At 37.0% G+C, this 22,767-nt stretch overlaps 2 protein-coding genes across 3 annotated transcripts in view; one reads left to right on the forward strand and one right to left on the reverse strand.

Annotated features, from left to right (window-relative positions):
• Positions 1-14,443, reverse strand: part of LOC139446115 (forkhead box protein P1-like) — an 86,686-nt gene extending 72,243 nt beyond the window's left edge. For both annotated transcript variants that reach the window (XM_071227394.1, XM_071227395.1), the window contains exon 1: positions 14,364-14,443. The gene's annotated coding sequence lies outside the window, so the exon portion shown is untranslated. The remainder of the gene's footprint in view (positions 1-14,363) is intronic.
• An 856-nt stretch (positions 14,444-15,299) lies between these two features.
• Positions 15,300-22,767, forward strand: part of LOC139445761 (S-adenosylmethionine sensor upstream of mTORC1-like) — a 31,038-nt gene continuing 23,570 nt past the window's right edge. The window contains exon 1 of the mRNA XM_071226973.1: positions 15,300-15,479. Within this exon, the coding sequence (XP_071083074.1) occupies positions 15,371-15,479 (109 nt within the window). The 5' untranslated portion in view covers positions 15,300-15,370. The remainder of the gene's footprint in view (positions 15,480-22,767) is intronic.

Here is a 22,767-nt window from a genome sequence, read left to right on the forward strand (position 1 = left end):
AACAGGCTGTAGATTCTGACATAAATATTTCGTTAAATGACCAGAAAATTGTTTGCCACACCAAGATACATTAACAATTCAAAAACCAAAATGGACGCTTACACAATCCTTATTATAAACTCTCTTTTTTTTTTGTAACTCCTGCAGCTTGGATAACTTGTCCCACATTGTCTTGTTTCTTAGGATTATGGATCCAAAGCCTAGCATAAACATATGAAACTAATCATCAAGTCTTATTTGCCCATCCAATTATTATTAATAAAAAGATAGAACTGCAAAATACAACTGTTACTTGTTCAAGTCTTGCTTGACAACGGTATAAGGATCTATACTGAAACGTCACCTTTACAGGATTAAAGAAGTAGTTATCCATAAATTGTGTCTACTTTGACATTACACTGAATCTACATGAACAGTTTGACTTAAGAGACTGACCATTTGATATTCTGAAAGTTGATCCTCCCTGAATATCAAATGCTTGGTCCCAAAGTGTCCCATGACGCAAGCAACTCATCAGCATTCAGACTACATGAAAATACATGAGGGGTAAGCAAGTGACAGTCTTCGTAATGCCCAAAAAGCTCATTATGTCCATACCTTGTCATTTTGATAAGCAGTTTAAGTACCAACTTCTGAGTTGAATGTATGACAATCATGCCACTCAAAGATATAATGTAAAACCACCATTATACTTGCATGTATACTCACTGCACACTACACTGAAAAACTTTATATATACATTTTCTTTTGAACAAACGTGAACGTCACACAGCTTTAAAATAATAGGTGGTGGGACAACACCAAGAGTGACTTTTACACAATTCGTGGGAAATGAACTCACAGCCTGTGTGCCTGATAAGCCAACATATCAACTCACAGTGTGAAGATCCGGGGTAGAATAGATCTTCAGCAACCCATGCTTGCCGTAAGAGGCGACTACTGTTGAAATAGAATCCATAATAGGTGAGCTTCAGTACTTCTGACCCTATTAACTATATATAATAAGCTTTTTGTGTCACTGGATTGTCTGGTACGGACTCAATAATTTACAGACCGCCGTCATATAGCTGGAATAATGCTGAGTGTGGCGTTAAACAACAAACAAACCACAAACCAAACAAACAAAAACGAACCTATGGTTTCATAAGGCAATTCATTCTTTAGTTGCTTCACAGAGTTTTCTTTTGTTCTTACAATGACTGTGATAAATAGAACTATTATAAAAGTTGTCTTATCACACTTTCTGAATTTCCAGAATTTATGCCCCTTTGCAGTCAATAGAAACATGAATTTTGCCATTTCCCACCTAAGTGACTGCACAACAGAATATGTCATATCAAAGGGCTGTAACTCTTACCTACATCACTTTAAACGTTTGTGGTAAACACTTAACTATGGTTTTCTTATTTCCCCTGTTCAACAACTAATTTCAGTGAATTTTCATGTTGTTAACTTAATTTTTTAAAATTATTTTGTGTATACTATTAGTGTCGGTGGTATTAAAAAATATGTCAGAAATGTCATATTAATTTTATTTCCATTCAGCTATTTTTCATGTCAGCTGATCTGTAAACCAACAACAACAAAATGTTTCACCTAAAGAGCTTGCACCAAGTACAGAGACACCTTGATAGTCAGGAAACCCTACTTTCAGGCTATGTCAGGAACATCAATGGAGTATGGAGGAACCTACTCCTTAACACTAATCCCTAAATCTATTATTTGTGAGAATGATGCCACTTGGATTAACAGGATTTCTTAGCAAATGAAACTTGGTACTGATTGGCCTTCTTACAACTAGTGATACAAACCATGTCATGAAACTTAACATTGTTAGGAAACATAGCCAAGACGTCCATATGTATTGGGGGAAAGGAAGAAAGGTGTTGACAAAGACTTAGGTCTTTCATTGGTGAATTAAAATTTGTGGCTTGTAGATACATCAATTACAAATATACATATGTCCAAACACAGCACTAATAAACATAACAATGTAATCAGTAGTCTACCATCCAGACAGAGCACAAGAAACTGTTTTGACTAGTCTGTCTCACTGTAGCTGAACCATATTTTCCCTTCCGCCCAGCTCTTATTGCAATGCTATAACCCTAGATGAATTAAGTCAAGATTTTCCATAGGGGCTCCTTTTCAGTTTAAATGTAATTGCTTGTTTCTTTAAAAATTACATATTTTCATTAGTAAGCACAAGTCTACGACTTATGTATGCATTGTATGAAAGAAAACAAAACCATACCTTTATCAGTAGACCTAAATATGTCTTGATAAATAACAAGCTGACCCTGATCTTAACATATACACATATATCCTACACAAACTAACTTTATCAGGTACATTTCTTACAAACAGCTATTTTTTTCATACATATTAGCAGTGTTCGAAAATTTTCATGAAATACAGGATGTTTTATTATGATTACTCTTATATATGTCAAGATTTAGGGGTTTCATTGTAATACTAAATAGAGCTGGAAACCTGGAGGACCCAAGCCCTCCTTCATTAACAAAACTGTTAGAACACAATAACAACTGTTACAACAAATTGTTACCTTACAGCATAAGATACCACATAATATTTTATTTGGTTTTTGTTTAACGCTGTACTCAGCAATATTCTAGCTATATGACAGTGGTCTGTAAATAATCAAGTCTGCACCAGACAATCCAGTGACTGACATCATGAGCATCAATCCACACAATTCGGATACCATGACATGTATCGACCAAGTCAGCGAGCCTGATTACCTGATCCTGTTAGTCGCCTTTTACGGCAAGCATCGGGCTGAAGACCTATTCTACCAATGATCCTCATGGGTCAGGTCTGGACAAAACAATGTTAAGGCCAACTTTCATGAACTGCTTGGCTAGTGATAATTCAACCCTGAAGCTACATTCTTACATGAAAATTAAGATAACCAACAAAAGAGCCATACACATTGACAGAATTCATTGAGAATGAAAGCGTTTATCTCACGGGCCTCACCAAATCTAAGCATGCATCACACCATAAACAAGCACCTGCCATTCCCATCCTAAAAAGATATTCTGGAATGAAACATTTCCAAACCGATATTAAAATATCATCCAAAGTGTTCCAAACTCATTCAAACTACAGCTCTATCATTCCCAGAATCTGATAATGCATAATAACCGTGAAACAAGGATTAAATTACGTGGATTTGACTTGTGATGAGCAGTTATTGCGCAAAGTACAGTTAAGAGTATGACAAAGAGAAACGATTAAGTGCTGACATGAATGCATCGCAATAACCTTAACATGGGCCAGTCATAAAGACAAAAAGACAGTGCTATCTTGTATCATTATCAGTAACAGCAACATTGAAGAAGCATTCTGGTAGGCCTAATTGCCCATTCTTACGATATGAAAGAATATTTCACAAAACAAATATAATTTCATAAAAAGACAATCTTCTCCACTGACACAATAACACCTATTAACTATGATTAATAATGGTCACACACACAAAAAAACCCTCTTAAACCCAAACAGAACTATTGCAGAATTTCACATGAATTTTAGATGATTTTTGAAGATGAAAAGTTAAAGAGACATTTTATACTTTTTCAGTCTAGATATGACATAGTTGAAATTCATTAAGTACAAAATGTGTTTGTTTACAAAAACAATTGTCATCCAGTTCAAACAATAAACATGTTAAATGGATTAAAATGTAACACAGAATACATTCTTCATATTTAGAATAAGGGCCTTAATTCAGTCGTTATCTGTACGAGAGAATTGTTTTGTTTATATTTGATAAGGTATCTGAAAGAATCATACAATGTACAATGTTGTAACAGATTCACATTTCTGTGCATACATACTGACTATGAAAACAGTACTCCAATGGCCTAGGTCAAGTTGTCATCCATTTATTGAAGCAGACTGTTGTCAAAGTTGTCACAATCAAGCTAAACAAACTGTGAACATCTTTTAAACTACTTCCTTGACAATATTTATCATACAGCTGTCATATGGTGCGTCAAACATTTTGAAAGTTATAAATTCCTACAACTGGTAAGTTCTCACACTGGCAGGATTTACTGAGGCAGGTTTGCCTTATCATACACCTGTACCACTGGAGACGAGTTTCATGTCCTGTTAGTCTGTAATGACATTGCTACCCAAAATGAGAATTATTTGCCACATTTAGAAAAAAAATACTTAAATGAACAAGTAACAACAATTTACTTTCCTCAAATAATGTAAATACTATCAAGTCAATAGCTATCTTTATCAAACACATTTTCTATAAGATTTCTAAACTTTGTTAATTCGGCAAATTTCACATGATTACAATCATTTTTTTGTTCATTAAATCATCCACTGAGCATCTTCCCAAGGCAAGAAGTTAACTGACTTTAAAGTTCCTGTTTCCACCCTCGCCGGAGTAGGCTGGAATTTATGTGATGGTCGTGCAACCAGTGGGTTTTACGAGTTATGTCCTTTCTAATTCTTTGTCTATCCGACTGACCAATCAGATTCCACCTCTCATGTCACTTGCATTAGCTTTAAAAAATTGTGGTGCCCAGTCAAGATGATCGATTATCAAAATCTATTTAAGGATTGACTGTGGACTTTTTTCGGTTCATTTATGTGCAAACTGTGAGTGAGTTAAATTTTACATCACATAGGTAATATTTCAGCCATATAGCAATGGAACCAAGGTATTAAATTTGAAATATGCAAACTGTATGAATCCACGTTGCGGATTCTTACAAAAGACAGTCAGTTTTCAATTTGATTCATACCTCAATGAACTGAAAAAAATCCAGTCATTCCTTATAATGAGGAATTCCTTAACTACAACAGTTTAACTAAAAACAGTTGTATATATCTATAAAGCAGACAAATATGATGAGATTGATAACACATTCCAGGTGTAGGAATACATACTGTGGCATGACATCAATCAGGTGATTGTTTAATTTATGCACATAACTTGACACGCCCACACAGTCAGCAGCCAATTAACGGAGAGTAGGAATAAAACAAAGTTCAAAGGACCTGTCAATGAAGGCAAGAGGCGAAAGAACTGCAACAATCATACTGTAACAAACCAGAATAAATATGTCCAGGAGAAGGCAACAGTATCAAATGACATGGTCAGTTTCCGCCAGATTCAACCATAAGTTCCCTAGGGAACCAGAAGACACAGTTGGAAAAATGTGGGTTAGACATAAAACCTGAAGACATGAAATTTGTGGAACACAGGCGAGCAGGAAAAAACAGGCGAGTGAGCCAGCATGTTTGCTGTTTCATTACTGCCTGGCCTATGCTTTCTAAGGGTAATTCGGAAAACGAATATGCATGGATTTCGGAAAATGTCCTGTGCATGACAATACATGTGAGCAGAAAGGGAATTCCCACAACTGTAATATTGGGATTCCCCAACTTTCCGTAGTAATAATTGTAGTCTGCAGCAGTGGGTGTGGCTTACTTTTTGGCATCAATTGGGAAATGAATGCAACAACACGTGACCAATTCGACTAATAAGAGTGCAGGATTTACATGAACGCAGGGAATAACTTGAGCACTTTCATCAAAAACATGAAAAGATTGGGAAAATATATCAATCGAAGGCATACATGCTTTGCAAATCCTGCAACCGGATGAAGTTGATATGGCTATTACCATGTTGTTTATGAACCGGATGTTGATTTTATTACAGGATTTTGATTGGACTATGCATAGATTCTTTAGTCCAGCCAAAATATCCATAATTCCAACCTAGTTCGGCAAAGGTGGAAGCCGGACTTTTAAAGTCAGTTAACTCCCTATCTTCCCAAGGCAAGTGAGTTAACTGTCTATAAAAGTCCAGTTTCCACCCTTGCCGGCCTAGGCTGGTGTTTTGGAGTCGCATTTCGGCTGGACTTACGAGCCTATGCATAGTCCAATCAAAATCGCACAAAGAAATCGACTCTCGGTCCGTAAACTGTCGTGCAGATTTCGGTTGATTGCAGGATTTGCAAAGCATGTGCACTCGGCGTCAACAGATATTTTCAAAATCTTTTCATGTTTTTAATCAAGGCCCTCATGTATTTTGATGCACTTTGCGATGAAAGACCCGTTTAATCACAACATAGATCTTGATTATTGATCAGATCGTCTTGACTGGGTGCAAATGCAAGTGATACAAGAGGTGGAATCTGATTAGTCAATAGGATAGGCATAGAAGGGACACAACTCGTAACAACCACTGGTGGCGCTACGTTCGAGGCCAGAATTCCAGTCAAGTTCGGCAAGGGTGGAAACTGGACTTTTGTAGTCAGTTAACTCCCTTGCCTTAGGAAGATGACTCTGTGACACAAAGTTGAAGTATTGAATAAACATGTCTGTCTGTGTACAACATCCAAGTGGGAACTTGGTGTCCCAATGGTGTACCAACATGAGGAATCAAACTAGGTCACTGATATGACTACTTAATGCTTAAATACCTAGGCTTACCCACAGACAATGGTTAAAAATGTGTCGGCAGTGAAAGGACCCCCCCTATCCAAAAGAAGTCACTTTGTCAAGTTTCCTTCCATTTACAGTATGACAATTCTATAGGCACAGAATGAACTTACAGCCACTTTCGAGAAAATTCCCTGAGAAAGATAGAAGATATTGACTAGTCAAGCTCCAGGTGACATGTCCAGAGATCTTTATTGCCCCGAGATCTTTATTGCCCCACTGAACCCTGACTAAAGCTGTCTTGGAATGACCCTACTAGACAAGGTCCAGGTGACATGGCCAGAGATCTTTATTGCCCCACTGAACACTGACTAAAGCTGTCTTGGAATGACCCTACTAGACAAGGTCCAGGTGACATGGCCAGAGATCTTTATTGCCCCACTGAACACTGACTGAAGCTGTCCTGGAATGACCCAACTAGACAGGGTCCAACCAATATGGCCAGAGACACCTATGCCCCACTGAACACTGACTGAAGCTGTCCTGGAATGACCCAACTAGACAAGGTCCAGGTGACATGGTCAGAGATTGTTATTGCCACACTGAACACTGACGAAAGCTGTCCTGGAATGACCCAACTAGACAAGGTCCAGGTGACATGGCCAGAGATCTTAATTGCCCCACTGAACACTGACTAAAGCTGTCCTGGAATGATCCAACTAGACGTGGTACAGGTGACATGGCCGGAGATCTTTATTGCCCCACTGAACACTGACTGAAGCTGTCCTGGAATGACCCAACTAGACAAGGTCCAGGTGACATGGTCAGAGATTGTTATTGCCACACTGAACACTGACGAAAGCTGTCTTGGAATGACCCAACTAGACTAGGTCCAGGTGACATAGCCAGAGATCTTTATTGCCCCACTGAACACTGACTGAAGCTGTCCTGGAATGACCCAACTAAACTAGGTCCAGGTGACATGGCCAGAGACATCTATGCCCCACTGAACACTGACTGAAGCTGTCCTGGAATGACCCAACTAGACAAGGTCCAGGTGACATGGCCAGAGACAGCTATGCCCTACTAAACACTGACTGAAGCTGTCCTGGAATGACCGAAATGAAAAAAGAGAGATCTAGGTGTGATGGTCATGGATATTTATAGCCCTTCTTGAAAGCTGCTGTCCTGGAATACACGATGAGACAAGGATCCACCCTACAGGTGCCCTCTGTGTTTCTCTCATAACACTGAAACACTCTGTCCTGAAATGACACTACATGGTAGAGATTTAGGTTAGATAGCTCTGGGCTGTTATGGTCATGCTGTCTTGATTACTCCCATCATTGTATCAGTCATATTTATATTGTGTGCCCTACAGCACTGTGTTGTCTTCAGAAAGGTGTCATGATCAACTAGCTCCCCAAAGCACAGTGTTTCCCCTGATGCCCCAACCCATGAAGATCCGGGGTAGAATAGGCCTTCAGCAACTCATGCTTGCCCTATGCCTGTCGTAAGAGGTGACAAATGGAAAAAATATAAATCTTAAAAACCCCTCAATAGCAAAAGGCACCAGTTGACAACCTGAGCTTTGTGGGTACACAGTTTCCAGAAAGAGTACCTATTTGTTTTAGAGAAATGGTCCGGTCAAACACACCACCATGGACACAGTCAAAGTCAAACTTGTTGCCATTGGAAAAGGAACAATTTTTTTTTTAAATTCATAAATAGCAAAAGGCACCACTTCAGCCATTGGTTAATACATGTACCATGTTTGGATGAATTTTTTTTTTGGTTTTCAAGTTGTGCTCCGGAAACGAAATCCACCACCCCTTTTGAGACGAAGTCCAAATTGTTTCCATGCAAATTGAGACAAATAAAAATGTCGAAAATCTGTAAGTAGCAAAAGGTACCACTTCAGGATCTGTTTGATATATCTGTCAATTATTAGCCAGGGAGAAAAAATAAAGTAATTATACTGTGTAGATGTTTACACTTGGCAAATTATATTCAATTTGCTTTGAACACATAACAGATCAGTTTCAGAACTGCTATATACTTAGTGTTGCAGGATCTTCGTGAAAATGTGAAATGTAATTTCTTTTCATGAGTAGGGCCTGTACACCTACAAGATCAACATGTAACCTATATATGTATGTCCCACTGCAAGTAGCATCCTGCCGGAATACTAAGTATAGCGAAATAAGAGCCACGCTTCCTGACGTGGGCCATTGTTACATGCCCCCTCAATGCACTACCACTCCTCAGCCACAAAATTAGCTTGTTATTACCTCCCCTTACAAACCATAATGACCTACAAAGCGTTTAACACAATGAAGACACGAATCTTACAATCCATCATTTCTTCGTATCAAGAAACAGTGCTCAACCTAAAAGTTTCCCTTAACTTTTTCAAGTCAGAGAAAAACTCCACTCTCGAAAGAGTCAACATTATTACAAAACATTTAAACAAACATATTAAAGAGAATGTGTGCTTAATTACAAACAGAAAAGCCATCAGTGCAAATTGAAGTGTTATGGTTATGATATAGGGTATGATATTTCTCCCATGTGTTGTGAAAAAACCATTTATGAGTTAGGTGGACGTTTCCCCAGGGGTTCAAGCATGAGGTAAAAAAACACCAAATCACCTTAATGACTATAAGCTAAGTTTGAAACATCCTTGGGAAAAGGATACCCTTTGCTAAATTTACTTTGTCAACAGGAAATGTACTAGGCTTCCAACAAGTGCTTGGTTACCGGAATCAAACCAGGTATTCACCATGTAGTGTGTGGAGTCTTAGGCCAAAAAGAATAACTGTGTGTTGTTGGTTTCCTGATGGACCCTAATATAATATTGAGCTCTCGTCCTTGAACCTTTTTAATAGTTTTTCTTGAGCTGCAGCATAGCTGTTACCACAATCCAGGCATTCTCCCTAATTTTTGGTACTGGCTCAATTCATTGTACTTTACAAAACAGAAACAGAGAATAAAAAGATTAACTGTAAACATGACTGTTATTTGAAAGGATGTTTTTACTGATATACTGCAAATTGGGACTCAAATCATGGCATGACTCATGACACAACAAGAATGCTTTAACCACTTGGCTATCCCTCTGCAAATCTCAGTACCATGAGGGTGTTGTACCAACACTCCTGAGTACTCCCTTCTCACAATCCCATGAACATGGGTACATGACCCACATACATCAGCACTATGAAAGATAATATTTCAGATAAAGTTTGAAATGAATAAATTATAATCTGAAATATAAATACATGTATACTATCTCAAACACAAAATCTATAAGTAAGCAAATTCAGCTTTGTGAGTGACAGTTGTTTCAAGCCTTCAATAACAGTTTCCAACAATATCTCAAGAAGAGATGCAAGGACTGACCTCATCTCTCTACACTTCGTTGGGATTTGAACCATGACCATGACAAGAACGAGCTGCTCCCAAACCTACCAGCTGATGAAGACACTTGTGCTATCTCCCAGACCCTAGAGAATAAATTAAATTTGAATCTTATTCGTCTAAAATGATTTAGCAAGTCTAGATTTCATCAGCTCTAAGCGAGAATTGAAGCATTGTTCAGGGCTCCATTTGGATTTTACTTTTTTATTTTGTAGATATATATTTACAAATAACATAATTTTATTTGGGGACAAAAGAAGACACGGTACATTTCCTGAAACACTGCAATCTGTTTGGTAAGAAAAGATGTTCATAATCAATTTCAGAGATAAAATTTTCAGATTATTCCTAGGAAGAAGCATCTAAAAAATTCAACATGAAAAACCAGAGGCATTAATTAATGTTTTGTCACATGTTCTTTCCTTGCCAGTTAAATTGTTTTCTTTTTTTCAGAGCGAAAGCAATGCATGTGAGGAAAGCTAAAGCTTTGTTTGGTCAAAGCAAAATGCACAATATAAACTTTGGCACAAACTTGATTTTATCATTAAGCCCAAACTTGCACTTGGTGAGCTCAACTTATAATAAAAGGTTGTCAACAGAGGTATTTACGATATCGCCAGAATAAATAGAAAATGGCATTATCTCAAGAATCATGTTTTCCTGAGGACTAACAAACAGGTTGCCTTGTTGTTTACTTATGTCTGCTGGATAAGCCTCCCCAGAAATACAGAGACGCCAAACAATATATGATATCCTGTAAACCCATGTCAAAACCAGCTAACCTCTACATACACACCACATTTATAAACCATGGACCAGGCAAGGGACGACATTGTAGGCAATGTTTAGGTTATAGCTGGCAGGTTTGTTTGTAACTGGCTTCAGAAATTACCAATCTTCCCATGTGAAAGTTTGGTGCGCTGAAACTGATGAACCCCTCCCCATGTCTTCACAGACAGATGGCAATCTTGTATTGGAAGGCAGGAGGCAATCTCTTCCTGTTATTACATTTTCCTTTTTTTTAAACATTTATTTTTACTTGTTATTTCTGATCATGTTGACGTTTCCCATAAATTAATGACACAAATTATTATTTTGTGTTGTGTGGTGTGGCGGTCTTTATTTTTTGGTGGGCATTCCAGGGTGAAAACGGTCCCCATAAAGTGTGCCTGTTGTCAGAGCAACCAATCTGGGATTGACACTGTTGCTCATGCTTTCAACCACTGGTTTGACAAGTCCTACTGGACAACATACATGATGAAAGGAAAGAGTTTTTTACCTCTTGCATGGGTCAATAAAACATGTAAATGGGTTTCAAAATTCTGAGATTTTATCTGTTTGTAAATATGCCATGGTTCAATGCATTACCCATAAAACATCTACAAGACAATTATTATGCAAAAGAAAATGGTTATCCAAAAATCTTTAGAAAAAAGATGATGTAGTTTCATTTTAAAAAAATGACTTTTGAGAAGTGCAATGGCGTTTGTCCTACATGAACACAGTATAAGCAACTGTGTTTTACCATCCCAGTAAATGTAATGTAGCAATAACAGGGCTCTGGTGTTCACAATTGTCTGCTTGTGTACTTACCACAGTCCATGTAACCATGATAACAAGAGTGAGTAAAATGCTTAACAAGAGTAAGTTAAATGTTTTAAGTGACATCTTCAACATTAATCAGGAGACCCAGGTCATTTCTTTTAGTTCATCCAGCCTGTGGACGTGGAAAGTTGCATTTACACAACCCCATCACTAACTCAACTCAAATAATGAAATGCTTGTCAATGTGATGCCTGAGATTAATTCAAATGTGATTTGTGACATGAATCATGGTCTTTCACCAACTCTATGTGATTTTATTAATGAGTTGTCATTTCATTAACACATTTTTAAATTTATCAAGAAAGTGATAGTGTTGTTGTTGTTTGTGTGTGTGTGTGTGTGTGTGTGTGTGTGTGTGTGTGTGTGTGTAGAATGCTCATTACAGTAATTATTCATTACCTCTAGTCACTTATCAGCTGAACACTTTGGCTGACAGTCATCATTTCAGTTGTTTTGAAATAAGTGCCATATTTTCTAATAAATGCACTCTATTGCTACAGAAAATTACACTAACATGCCCGGTAACATGGATCCAAGAGATAGGCGATTGAGATGGGTAGGAATGTAGGTTGTTTGTTTGTATATATATTTAATATATAGCTACAGAAACAATAACATCCAAATGTTTTCTAATTGTTAAACATGGATTCAAATATTTGGTTTGCAAGTAAGACAATGGGTCTGTCAGATTACCTGAAACGTAAACAGGGTTTTACCTTACAAATGTCTCCAATAATTGAATTTTAAGGGTCCTTGCAGACAATATGAGGGTTCTGTAAAGTAATGTAGTGTACTGTATGTTTTGAATGACAGTGGTCATGCTTGACGGATGAAATATATAGCAGACACCCATAACTGCTCTTGATACGCTGTAGGTACAAGAGAGAGTAAAGCTCAACAAATAATATACCAGATGAGTGATGGATTTTTGCATCAGAAGCAATAAAAAGGAATAATTTAAAATTGTCGTATAAAAAAGTTATAAAGTCAAAATGTGGCAGAAATGATATTGCAGCATAATCCATTCTGATCTTAAGGAGGATAAAGGCAGGGTCGGTTTACACAATATGCGTCCTGACACAGACATAAATCATTTAGTGGGCACATGTGGTAAAATTCACAACATAAATAGCTGATTGAAAGATTTCACCCAAAAGGACTTCATTGATAAAATAATTTATGACAACACAATGCATATCATTTAACATTTATTGTTATGTTTCATTTATCGTAACTTTATCATAATAATATATATTTCATAATGACATGACCAACAAAAAATTCCTCAATGTTTAGAAACTGCTTGTCACTGTCAGGTATGATGAATAAGTTCATATGGGCTCACTTCAGTGTAACTTACAATAGTTACATGTAATCAAAATCTTTACATCTTTAATTTTTTTTAGTTTTAGCACTCTCTCATTGGTTGTAATTTAGTTTGCACTATATCCTAATGAAGGATTCTTCATATTGTTGTTAACATGAAAACCTACAGCCAATAGTTATCACGAAAGAAGGTCCTAAATAAACACCAATTACAGGCCCAGTCCCATGACGAACATGGGTATATTTGGTGATATTTACAAATAGCCAGCAAATATGAAAAGGCTTTATGAAGACTGGTAGAGCCACAAAGACCCTGTGCTGAAACGAGATGCTGGTTTCATTAGATAAAGTCTCCCAATAAAAGCGCCCACATCTGGCATTTGCAATCGCGCCATTGGTAAACAAAAATAACAATCAGCAAATACATGTGCCAATCATATAAATGGAAATCTTAATACAAATTTCCTCAAAGTAAACACGCCACAGCCCAACAAAGCTGGGACACTGCAATGCCTAGCAGCCCTTTCAAACCAACCCTCGCGACAGCTAGTGAGTACACAGAACGAAATTTAGTCATTGCAATGTAGCTAAGTCGAGCCCTGGTCCAACCCAATGGGTTTCCTGCTAAATAAATAAACAAAAGCTGGTCACGAATTCCATCTGCCACTTGCTTCAGGCCTCACTTACTTCATATCGTCAATGTTCCATTCATAAAAATACATTGTTTCACATGTTTCAGACATTTTTATCTTTGAAGGGCATATAAATTCGTTTCGTAGACTTACGTTGATGATTAAATACGGACCCACAAATTACTTCGCCGTCTCAGAGTCGTTGCATTTTCCACCCCGTTAAATGAAGAATTCCATTCTCAATATCTATTTCTTACGAATCAGAAAGTCATTTTTTTAACCTATATGAAATATGATACAAACATATTTCTTCAATAAAATGATATGATATTTGACAACATTAACCTTGGACAATCCTTGGCCAGTCCGTGTTTACAGGAACCGACAGTCCCCTTCAACTGCGCGAGACTAAGCTGTCAAGTAAAATGTTTATTTCTATCCCCCAAATGTCTAACAATGCTGTTGTCCTGTTATCAATTGTGTGACGTTCCTTATCATGCGTACGAATGGAAAATCTGGTTGAGAAAAAAACGCTGCTCTTCCACCATTTGATCGATAGCAATGGAATCGGGACATTTTGTTTATTATAAAACTGTAATGGCTGCCAAGACAAAATCAACAATCTTGGCCGGTTGCCTTTGTCCCGCTTTCGTCAATTTTATTCCTTCAATGTCATCCATTCAAGCGACAAGCCACCGGTAGTAACCATTCACTTTTCAAACACACTTCCTATCAAATTTCCGCGTATACTTTACGTAATCGGGGAAAAGTTCAGAGAGGACGGCTCATTTGCTATGCAAATTGTTTATCACCAGATGAAACCACGACTCGGCTAACAACAAGGCCACATTCTCCAAAAGTCGCCAATGTCATTCCATAAAAGTGACATAGAATAAAAGTGAATATTGCAATTTTCATTTTAATAAGAAAAGTGAATTTTCTCACCTTTTATCTGCAATGCCACGCTCAAAACCCAGCAGTTATAGTCTAATTTTCTCTCTGTAAGACAACACAGAGCGGACACATCGCCGCCGTAAATAAAAATATATCAATCCGCGCACGCCGAATCAGAGTAAAAACAACGGTTATTGACAATCTGTATCGAAAAGAATCATTATGTTGTATTTATGAGACTCTTTTCTGTTACAAGTGTTCAATATATTCAGCTTTTCAGTGATTTAATTGTTTTTGACTGGACCTATTTTCTGACCGCGAATCGACATATTGTTGTTCTAAGACGTTAGAGGGCGCCCTAGTGACGTCACAAGCACCTGCTGTGTAAACAGAAAATAACAAACAATGAGATAGTATGGAAATGGGCTACGTCTCTCGCACACTAATCGATGGAGAACCATGTTATTGCGAGATTTCGGTGGATATTTGAATAATTATGGCAAAACTGAAATAATAAGTAGTAAGCAGTGTATTCAAAGATGGTGATTTTATCTGGACTTACAATGAATGATTTTCATATATAGGGCAAGATAATGATGTGACTAGATCTACTTCTGATAAGTGTACCGTTATAGAACTTAAATCATTTAAAGATTCTTAACTTTAACGTACGATTTGACAGCCGTTCTGCGTTTTTCTTTCCCACTTGCAATTATAATATTAATAGATTAAATATCAAATAATTTTGAATTATTATGATGAGAGCTAAAAAGGTTAAGGTATATCTAGGATATAGAACTACTGCATATCACTAGTTAATGCAAAATGCATTCTCTAGTGAAACAGTAGCATTTAAAGCTAATTTTATATTTAAATGGCTGACTCGAGCAGACGACATTTTTAAAGGGACGAGCAGTTCTCTGTTATACCGCCAGGTGGCGTTGAAGTTTGTCTGTGTGGACTTCCTCTTCTCAGCTGATCGTACATTCCGGTTTGACAATTTCGTTCACCAGCGCAAAATGATATCATTATAATTTATGTACAGTGCAAAATAACCGATGGCAGCCACTAATCCAGCTGCAGAAAAAGATGACAAAGAAGAACATAAACGATTAGCACGATTTGTGAAAGGCGTTCATGCCGATCTCAGAAAAAAGTTCAAAGCAAGTGAGTTGACGATAATAAACAGAAAATGCTGAATAAGGTATTTCGTTACTAAACCAAATAAATGTTTGAAATTATCTGTTGGCCGGTGTTATTCCCCGTGTCAAACAGAATAAAGCACATCGTTTGTGAAATATAGTCCACATTTTGTGTTGACAACAATGCAAATTCCCGTACAGTCATGTCCAGGTAGATCTACTGAATCAGTAGCCCTTTCGTAGTCTCATTTAATTTATGGATAATAATAATGACACTTTACCATTTAGCTACATACAGTTTGTACAGACCGTTTTGTTCAGTGGTATGTCCTCCTATTGTAATGACAATGTCATATGATATGAAAACCTAAAAGTATTTCCTGTTGCCAGTATTTACCCTTTTATCTCTTATAGAAATCACTGTAGCTTGAAAGTTTGAAGACAGTATGGCTATGGAACTGTGCAAGATGTTCTTGATGATTTAATTGAAATCATGGTTTAAACTGCAGTCAAAGTTTCTCAACTGGATATTGACACGCTTAATTACCCTTGCCTACATTTGCACTGAATGTCTTTAGCTGTTTTTGATATAAAAAATGTTTTACATCCTGATTCAACCTGAGTTTACATGGTCTGAAATATGCTGTACTATATTTGGTATGAAGTCATTAAATAAATTAAATCCACTAATAGTTTGTCCAGCCCTGTTTTTGTTCATGATATAGATACTGTGCAATTAAATGGGGGGATGCAAGCTTGTTTTATTGGACAACCATGCTATAAAATAAGCAGGCATGAATATCCCAGGTCACTAAATACCGTTATACCACAGCTTCCCTGGCAAGGAGAAAACAGTCAAACACAAGCATTTGAGAACATCAGTGTAATAGTTACCTTGTGTCAGTACATGTGATCTTTGATATGTTTGCATTCAGCCAGAGTGACGTTGTACAAAACAATCTTAGCATTATGACTGTCGAAAGTCTCTGTTAAGGTATGAAAGTTAATAATCATCTTAGTGCTTAGATTAGTGCAAAGGCTGTTAAGGCACCCAGATAAAAATAGTTGTGTTATACACTCTGATTTTACTCATGAAGGTAAACAATATATGAATATTATTATAGGCAAACCTTTCTTAACTCACCTGACTGCATAGACATATGGGGCATGTATGCATGTTGCTATAAATACAATTATCTTGAATACAACATTAAACCTAATTTCCTCTCACCTCACCTAAGCAGGAATTAATACATGACTGTTGTCTTTTATCATTTAAACACTGTAATTTTAAACTCAGGGTTTTTACATTGATTGGAAAGAGTCCTAGTGTTTGACTTCATGCCTGGGATTGAACATCCTCACTACAATCTATCCTAGTGAAGAAAAGCATGAAGTGCAAACTTAAACCAGGGCCGGTCAACAACATTGTACACCATACTATCATTTTACTTCTACACCTTTTGAAAATACCAATCAATTCATATATGATGACCAACAGCTAAGCACAACATGCATCCAAAACATCTCCTCTAAAACCTTTGGGTTCATAAAGCTGAAATTGTGTGATACGATTTCAAACATGGCCACCAGGGCAGCCATATTCTAATTATCTAAATGTCATTTTTGCAGACTTTTTCATTTTGCACGTATCATCATGACCTTTGAACTGCAGTTATTATGTGGAATGCAGAGTAGCATAAAATGCATGTTTTTTGTGCATAATTATATTTATGACCCCTGTACAACCTTTGACCTTCACATATCCAAATGTGTCTAGTTTTACTTTATTTTCGACATCTCCTCTGAAACAATTGGGTTAATCAAGCTCAAGTTTATCTCTGATTTCCAGCAATGTTGTCTCTATGATTCCTCACTGAATTCTGATCCTGTTATAAACATGGAATTCTGATCTTGTTATAAACATGGCTGTTATATTGAATTTGTAATTTTTACCTGTTGCTCTATGATATCTGCATATACCATTGTTAGATTTGAAACACAGTTATGTGGTATGACTAACAACATGCTGTTGTTTTGCTGTTCTGTGATATTTGCCACATTTCCAACTTTTGACCTCTATGTGTTGCCACAGCAGTGATGATGAACATGAGATGTTGGCCCTCTACGTCGTCAATTATGCATGTATTGTTGTGTCGTCAAATGAACATGCTGTGAGGATGTCTGTTAAGTAGAGACTTCTGTTATCTTCTTTGTCTGATCCTTCTTTGCACTTGTGTGACCTTTCTGATCTAGTAGGCCGTCTCCGTGGTCTAGTGGTAGAGCATCTGACGGGAGAGGGCAAGATCGTGTGTTCGATCCCCGGCCGCATAATACCAAAACATGTTGAATGATGGTACTTGTTGTTACCCTGTCTGGTGTTTGGCATTAAAGGACTAAAACAGTATACTGTGACTGAGCGGGGAATTCATGTAATAGTCTTGAACGCAACCTTAAACCCCATTTCACCTCACCTCTGATCTAGTATAATATTATAGAAAAATTCAGGTGAGCTACAGAGCCCTGTGGCTAAATATTATAATTGGACATCAGGATTATGTTTAAATGACCTTGCAGTTCAGGGATGGGATGCAAATGTTGCAATAGGCAAAACTAAAACTAATTTATTTGAAAGTATGTTATGAAAACAGACACAAACTGTAACTTAGAGACTTTTTAAATTTTAAAACTGTAACTTTGAAGAACCTTACAGTTCAATATTTAAGTATTACCGAAGTGGTAAACGTCTGAGACCTGCATCACTTCGGGCTTTCGTCCCACATTAAGCTGACTCGCTGTGATATAACTGGAATACTGTTAAAAGTGGCGTTAAACCCAACTCACTCAGTCAATCACCTTTGCACGCTGTATAGAGCGTAATGACCAGACAAATATGCTAACTAAGTATTGATTCATCTGTGATATCACAGGTTTATTGTGTGTTCAAACACAAAGATCCACCATTACAACTGTGACAGCCGACGTAACAACAGCATTCATTTGGTGACAAATTAAATAAATGTATTTTATTCAATCAATCAATGTTAATTCAGAATTTTGTTGCAAATAAATCACACGTCTTTTTCAAGAATGATTTCATCAATAAAATGTCATAAGGTGTTCATGTACATTTAGGGTTTCAGTATCTACTCAAATTGCAGCGGACACATAATTTTACTGGATTCTGCTTTGTAGCAACAAAAGCATAAATCTCTCAATGGAGTGTTGATAAATTATCAACACTTTCCTTAAGTTAGCAGTGTTGGTGTGTTTAATAGGGATGTTCAGATATGTCCTTCTTTTTAAATATACACTTGACACATTATGAGAACCAGTTTTGTGTATCATGGAAAGGTAAAAAAGAAAATATCTCTTTCAAAAGTGGATTTATTGTATTAGTAATCTTTAAGTTTTTACTGTTGTTTTGTCTCACTCCATTAATGTAGGGTCTGTTACATATCATCTTAATGGCTACGATAGTCCAAGCCTTAAATGTGGGTGTTTCCACATGTAAAAAGTATGGTACCTGGGATTATAGACTGAATAGGTCTGCGACTCCCAGTGCTTGCAGTAAGAGCTGGGCAAAATGAGGGGTTGTGTGCCATCATACCCCAATTTCCAGAGTTGTTGCTCTATCAACCATTGCTGCCCCCCCCCCCCCCAAGATTTCTGTTAGTTGCAGGCCACTGTGAAAATAACATTCACTCATTTTTAGCCCCATGTGATGATCAGGGTTAGAATTTGACTTCTGCAACTCATGCTTGTCATAAGAGGTGACCAAATGGATTGGGTGGTCAGGCTAGATGACTTGGTTGTTTGGTTGGTTGGTTAAACCCAGCTCACTCACTCACTCTCACTCACTCACTCACTCACATGCATCATATCGTGACCTTACTATCAAGATATGTGTCCCGATGAAGTGTATCATTACAGCCCTACTCTATTGCCACTGGGGGCAGTCAGGTAGCCCAGTGGTTAAAGCGTTCGCTCGTCATGCCAAAGACCCGGGTTCGATTCCCGACATGGGTACAATGTGTGAAGCCCATTTCTGGTGTCCCTTGTCGTGATATTGCTGGAATATTTCTAAAAGCGGCATAAAATCAAACTCCCTCACTGACTATTGGGAGTGATAAAGAAATATCATCATACAGATCAAATGGGAGTACTTTAGTAGCATAGACCTTTACTTACATCATAGTAGTGTTGAGTCAATTTTGTTAACTTAACTATATTAGGCCAGCCATATGTTTTTACGTGTTTCTCCTCTCTTACCTCAGCCAACAAGACGGGGCAGCTTTCCGAGGCAAGGGAGATATAAAAGTCTAGGCTGGAATTTTGGAGTTTTGTTTTGGCTGAACTAACAAGTCTATACATAGTCCAATCAAAATCGCATCATGAAATAAACATCCTTTTCGTAAACTGCTGTGCAGATTTAGGTGGATTGCAGGATTTGCAAAGCAATTCTACAGTCAACTGGGTGTCTACAGATATTTTCCAAATCTCTTCATGTTTTAAATCAAGATAATAATTTGTAAGTAGTGTTGTTATATCCCATAGGGACAGAATGTTTCACCGCCAAGGGCAAAATTGATTTGCAAAATCTTATATATTTCATGTCAGAATGAGAATTCGTGACAGGCGGGAGATGGGAAACTCAGAAAAAAGTATGGACAGCCATACCTGAATATCAATACTTTAATTTCTGGCTAAGAGCAAAACCGTGATGCACGCAACCATTTTATATATTTTGTTTTTAAAGTAAATATTTGTGTGTGTGTACCCGTATATATTTGTAACACTTTCACAAGTAATTTGTTTCAAAATTTCATGCCAAGTATAATATGTAAGCTTTCTGTGTCATCTTGACTCTCTGCATTTTTATGGAGTAATGATCATAGTTTAGAGAGATTAATTACACATTTATTCATGAGCTGTTATCAGTCTACAAAATTTTGAATCAAAAATAACTTTAAAGTAAAATGTTTTATCTTTCATTTACATCCTCCAAGGACCTATATAGGTCCGTGCATCCTGTGGAGTCAAAGAGCTTATGAACAGATAAACAATATTGAGTTAATGTTGAAACCAATAGCTAAATTAAAATATTTATGACTACCTCAGGTTCATATATAGGGACTAGAACACGTTGTTTAAATTATGTTACAGCAAAAACATGATTCAGAGTATTTTTGAATAAAAATCTCATCAAATACTCCGGATTCCTGCTTCATGTAAAACCCCGATCAGTTTGATATGATGATTGGTGCTGGAAGGTTTAGTGCTGACATTAGTTAATATTTATGAAATCAGGACATTGTATTGAAAAACTGAATATTTTATTAGTAATATTACGTTCCATTGCATTCATTCAGGAGCAGTAGGTGTTGGAAAGGCCATATGAAATTAGGAACTGCATCATGTCGTGATTGTTTATTCAGATGCACCACACTTTATTTGACTCCTAAATTTGCGACCGCCTCCGTTGGCTAGTTGAAAGAATGTGTGTCCAGAAAGTGGAAGGTCATTGGTTCAATCCCTGACTGTGTCATACCAAAAAACGTTAAAAGATGGTAACCCCTGCCTATTGTTCGGCATTATTCTCTGTCAAGACAGATGAAATAGTATAAAGTATGGGTATGACAACTGTGATGGAGTGATTAGTCAATGATCTGTCAATAATTCGCTTTTATCAATGTTCTGACGATGTCAAGTCAGGGCTCGCAAAATCTTCTCGTCCGCTCGTATTGACAAGTGGCATCATCTCCCGGGTTTGAAAGAATTAAACAAACACTCGTCCTTCCCGATGAGTACATACTTCAATCGTATCAATTCGTCTCTAATCGTTTTCCGTGGGTTTCACCGAAGTGGTAAACGTCTGAGAACTGCATCACTTCGGGCTTTCCTCCCACATTAAGCTGGCACGCCGCGATATAACTGGAATACTGTTAAAAGTGGCGTTAAACCCAACTCGCTCACATACTCTAATCGTTTTCAATATATAATGCTAAAATATGTTTTCATATCTCGTACATTCTCAGTACTAATAATATAATACAAGTCACTTACATATTAATGTAAGATGGTATACTTGGCAACTGTCTGTTAAAAAAGGAAATAAAGAAAGTGCGTTTGTGCAGCAGGTCTTGAAACTAGATTTTAAAGGGAGGTATTAATATTTATTATTTTTGTCGTAAGCGCCTTGCTACTGACACGCAAATGCCAAAGTGAAAGTGTATGACTTCGTGAGGGAAATGACTGATATAGGACAGTTTTTAATGGGAGATTGTGGGGTTGACAAAAAAAAGATGATTGTATTGCCAAACATGCTGAAGAAACAATTTTTTTTTAAAAACAGATGTATATAGATGGCAGTGACTGTGAATTATTTTGTACTGTCTGTCGTAAATATCCTCAACCCAAAGGTTAATCACAGAAAATGGTAATGAAAACTGAGAACATAAAACTTGATAAATTTAAAAGGACGCAAACTGTTGCAAGGAAGAGTAAAAAAATTATCTTCTTGCCCTGTTTGGTTTAAGACATTTTTTTAGCCCTGCATGTGATTATTTCACAAAGTAATTGGGGGTCCCAGGCATAAAAATGGGGGTCCCAGGATGACGACTGCACCAAGTTCAGTTTATATGGGTAGATGTTTATCACTAACTGTAATTTCCTTGTTTGCATTGAAATTTAATGTTTTAGTGAAGGACATCTGACATGGACTGTCAAAACTCTGAAATTATATGTATTTATATTGCAGAACTTATTAGCGAAATAGAGATTTAGTTCCCATGGTCCAAACAACATTACTCTTTTGTCGAAAAACAACAGTTTTGAAAGATCGTAAATTTCGTGGTTTGTGCTGACAGCCTGATAAGTTTATATACGACAGATATATTTTTTCCAGAATTTCATTTCCCATAATTAAAAATGCATATAACATACATATTATACACGAATAGATAAGTCCTGTGTACATTGATCAATTGGAAGGGGTGCTAATTGGGATTGTTCACAAGCCAATATATCAGAAAATATCGCCGTGGGCGCTTATTAGAGCAGGGCGCTTATTACGTCGAATATGGTAATTCTTGTGCGTACAGGATGCAATATTTTGCATCCTATTCACAGTTGGAGATTAAGCATGAAATTCAAGTTCAAGTTCTTTCTGTAAAGTTGCGAATTTTTATTGCAAATTTGAGTTGACTTTTTTATTCTTACATAAAATGTTTTGGGTTGGGCAGTGATAAATATATTTGTAAATATTGACAATTTTTCTGATATATTTTTATCACCTTTTTCTTCGTATTTTG

Source organism: Haliotis cracherodii, unplaced genomic scaffold, assembly GCF_022045235.1.
Source record: "Haliotis cracherodii isolate W230 unplaced genomic scaffold, xgHalCrac1.p SCAF_6, whole genome shotgun sequence".
NCBI lineage: Eukaryota > Metazoa > Mollusca > Gastropoda > Lepetellida > Haliotidae > Haliotis > Haliotis cracherodii.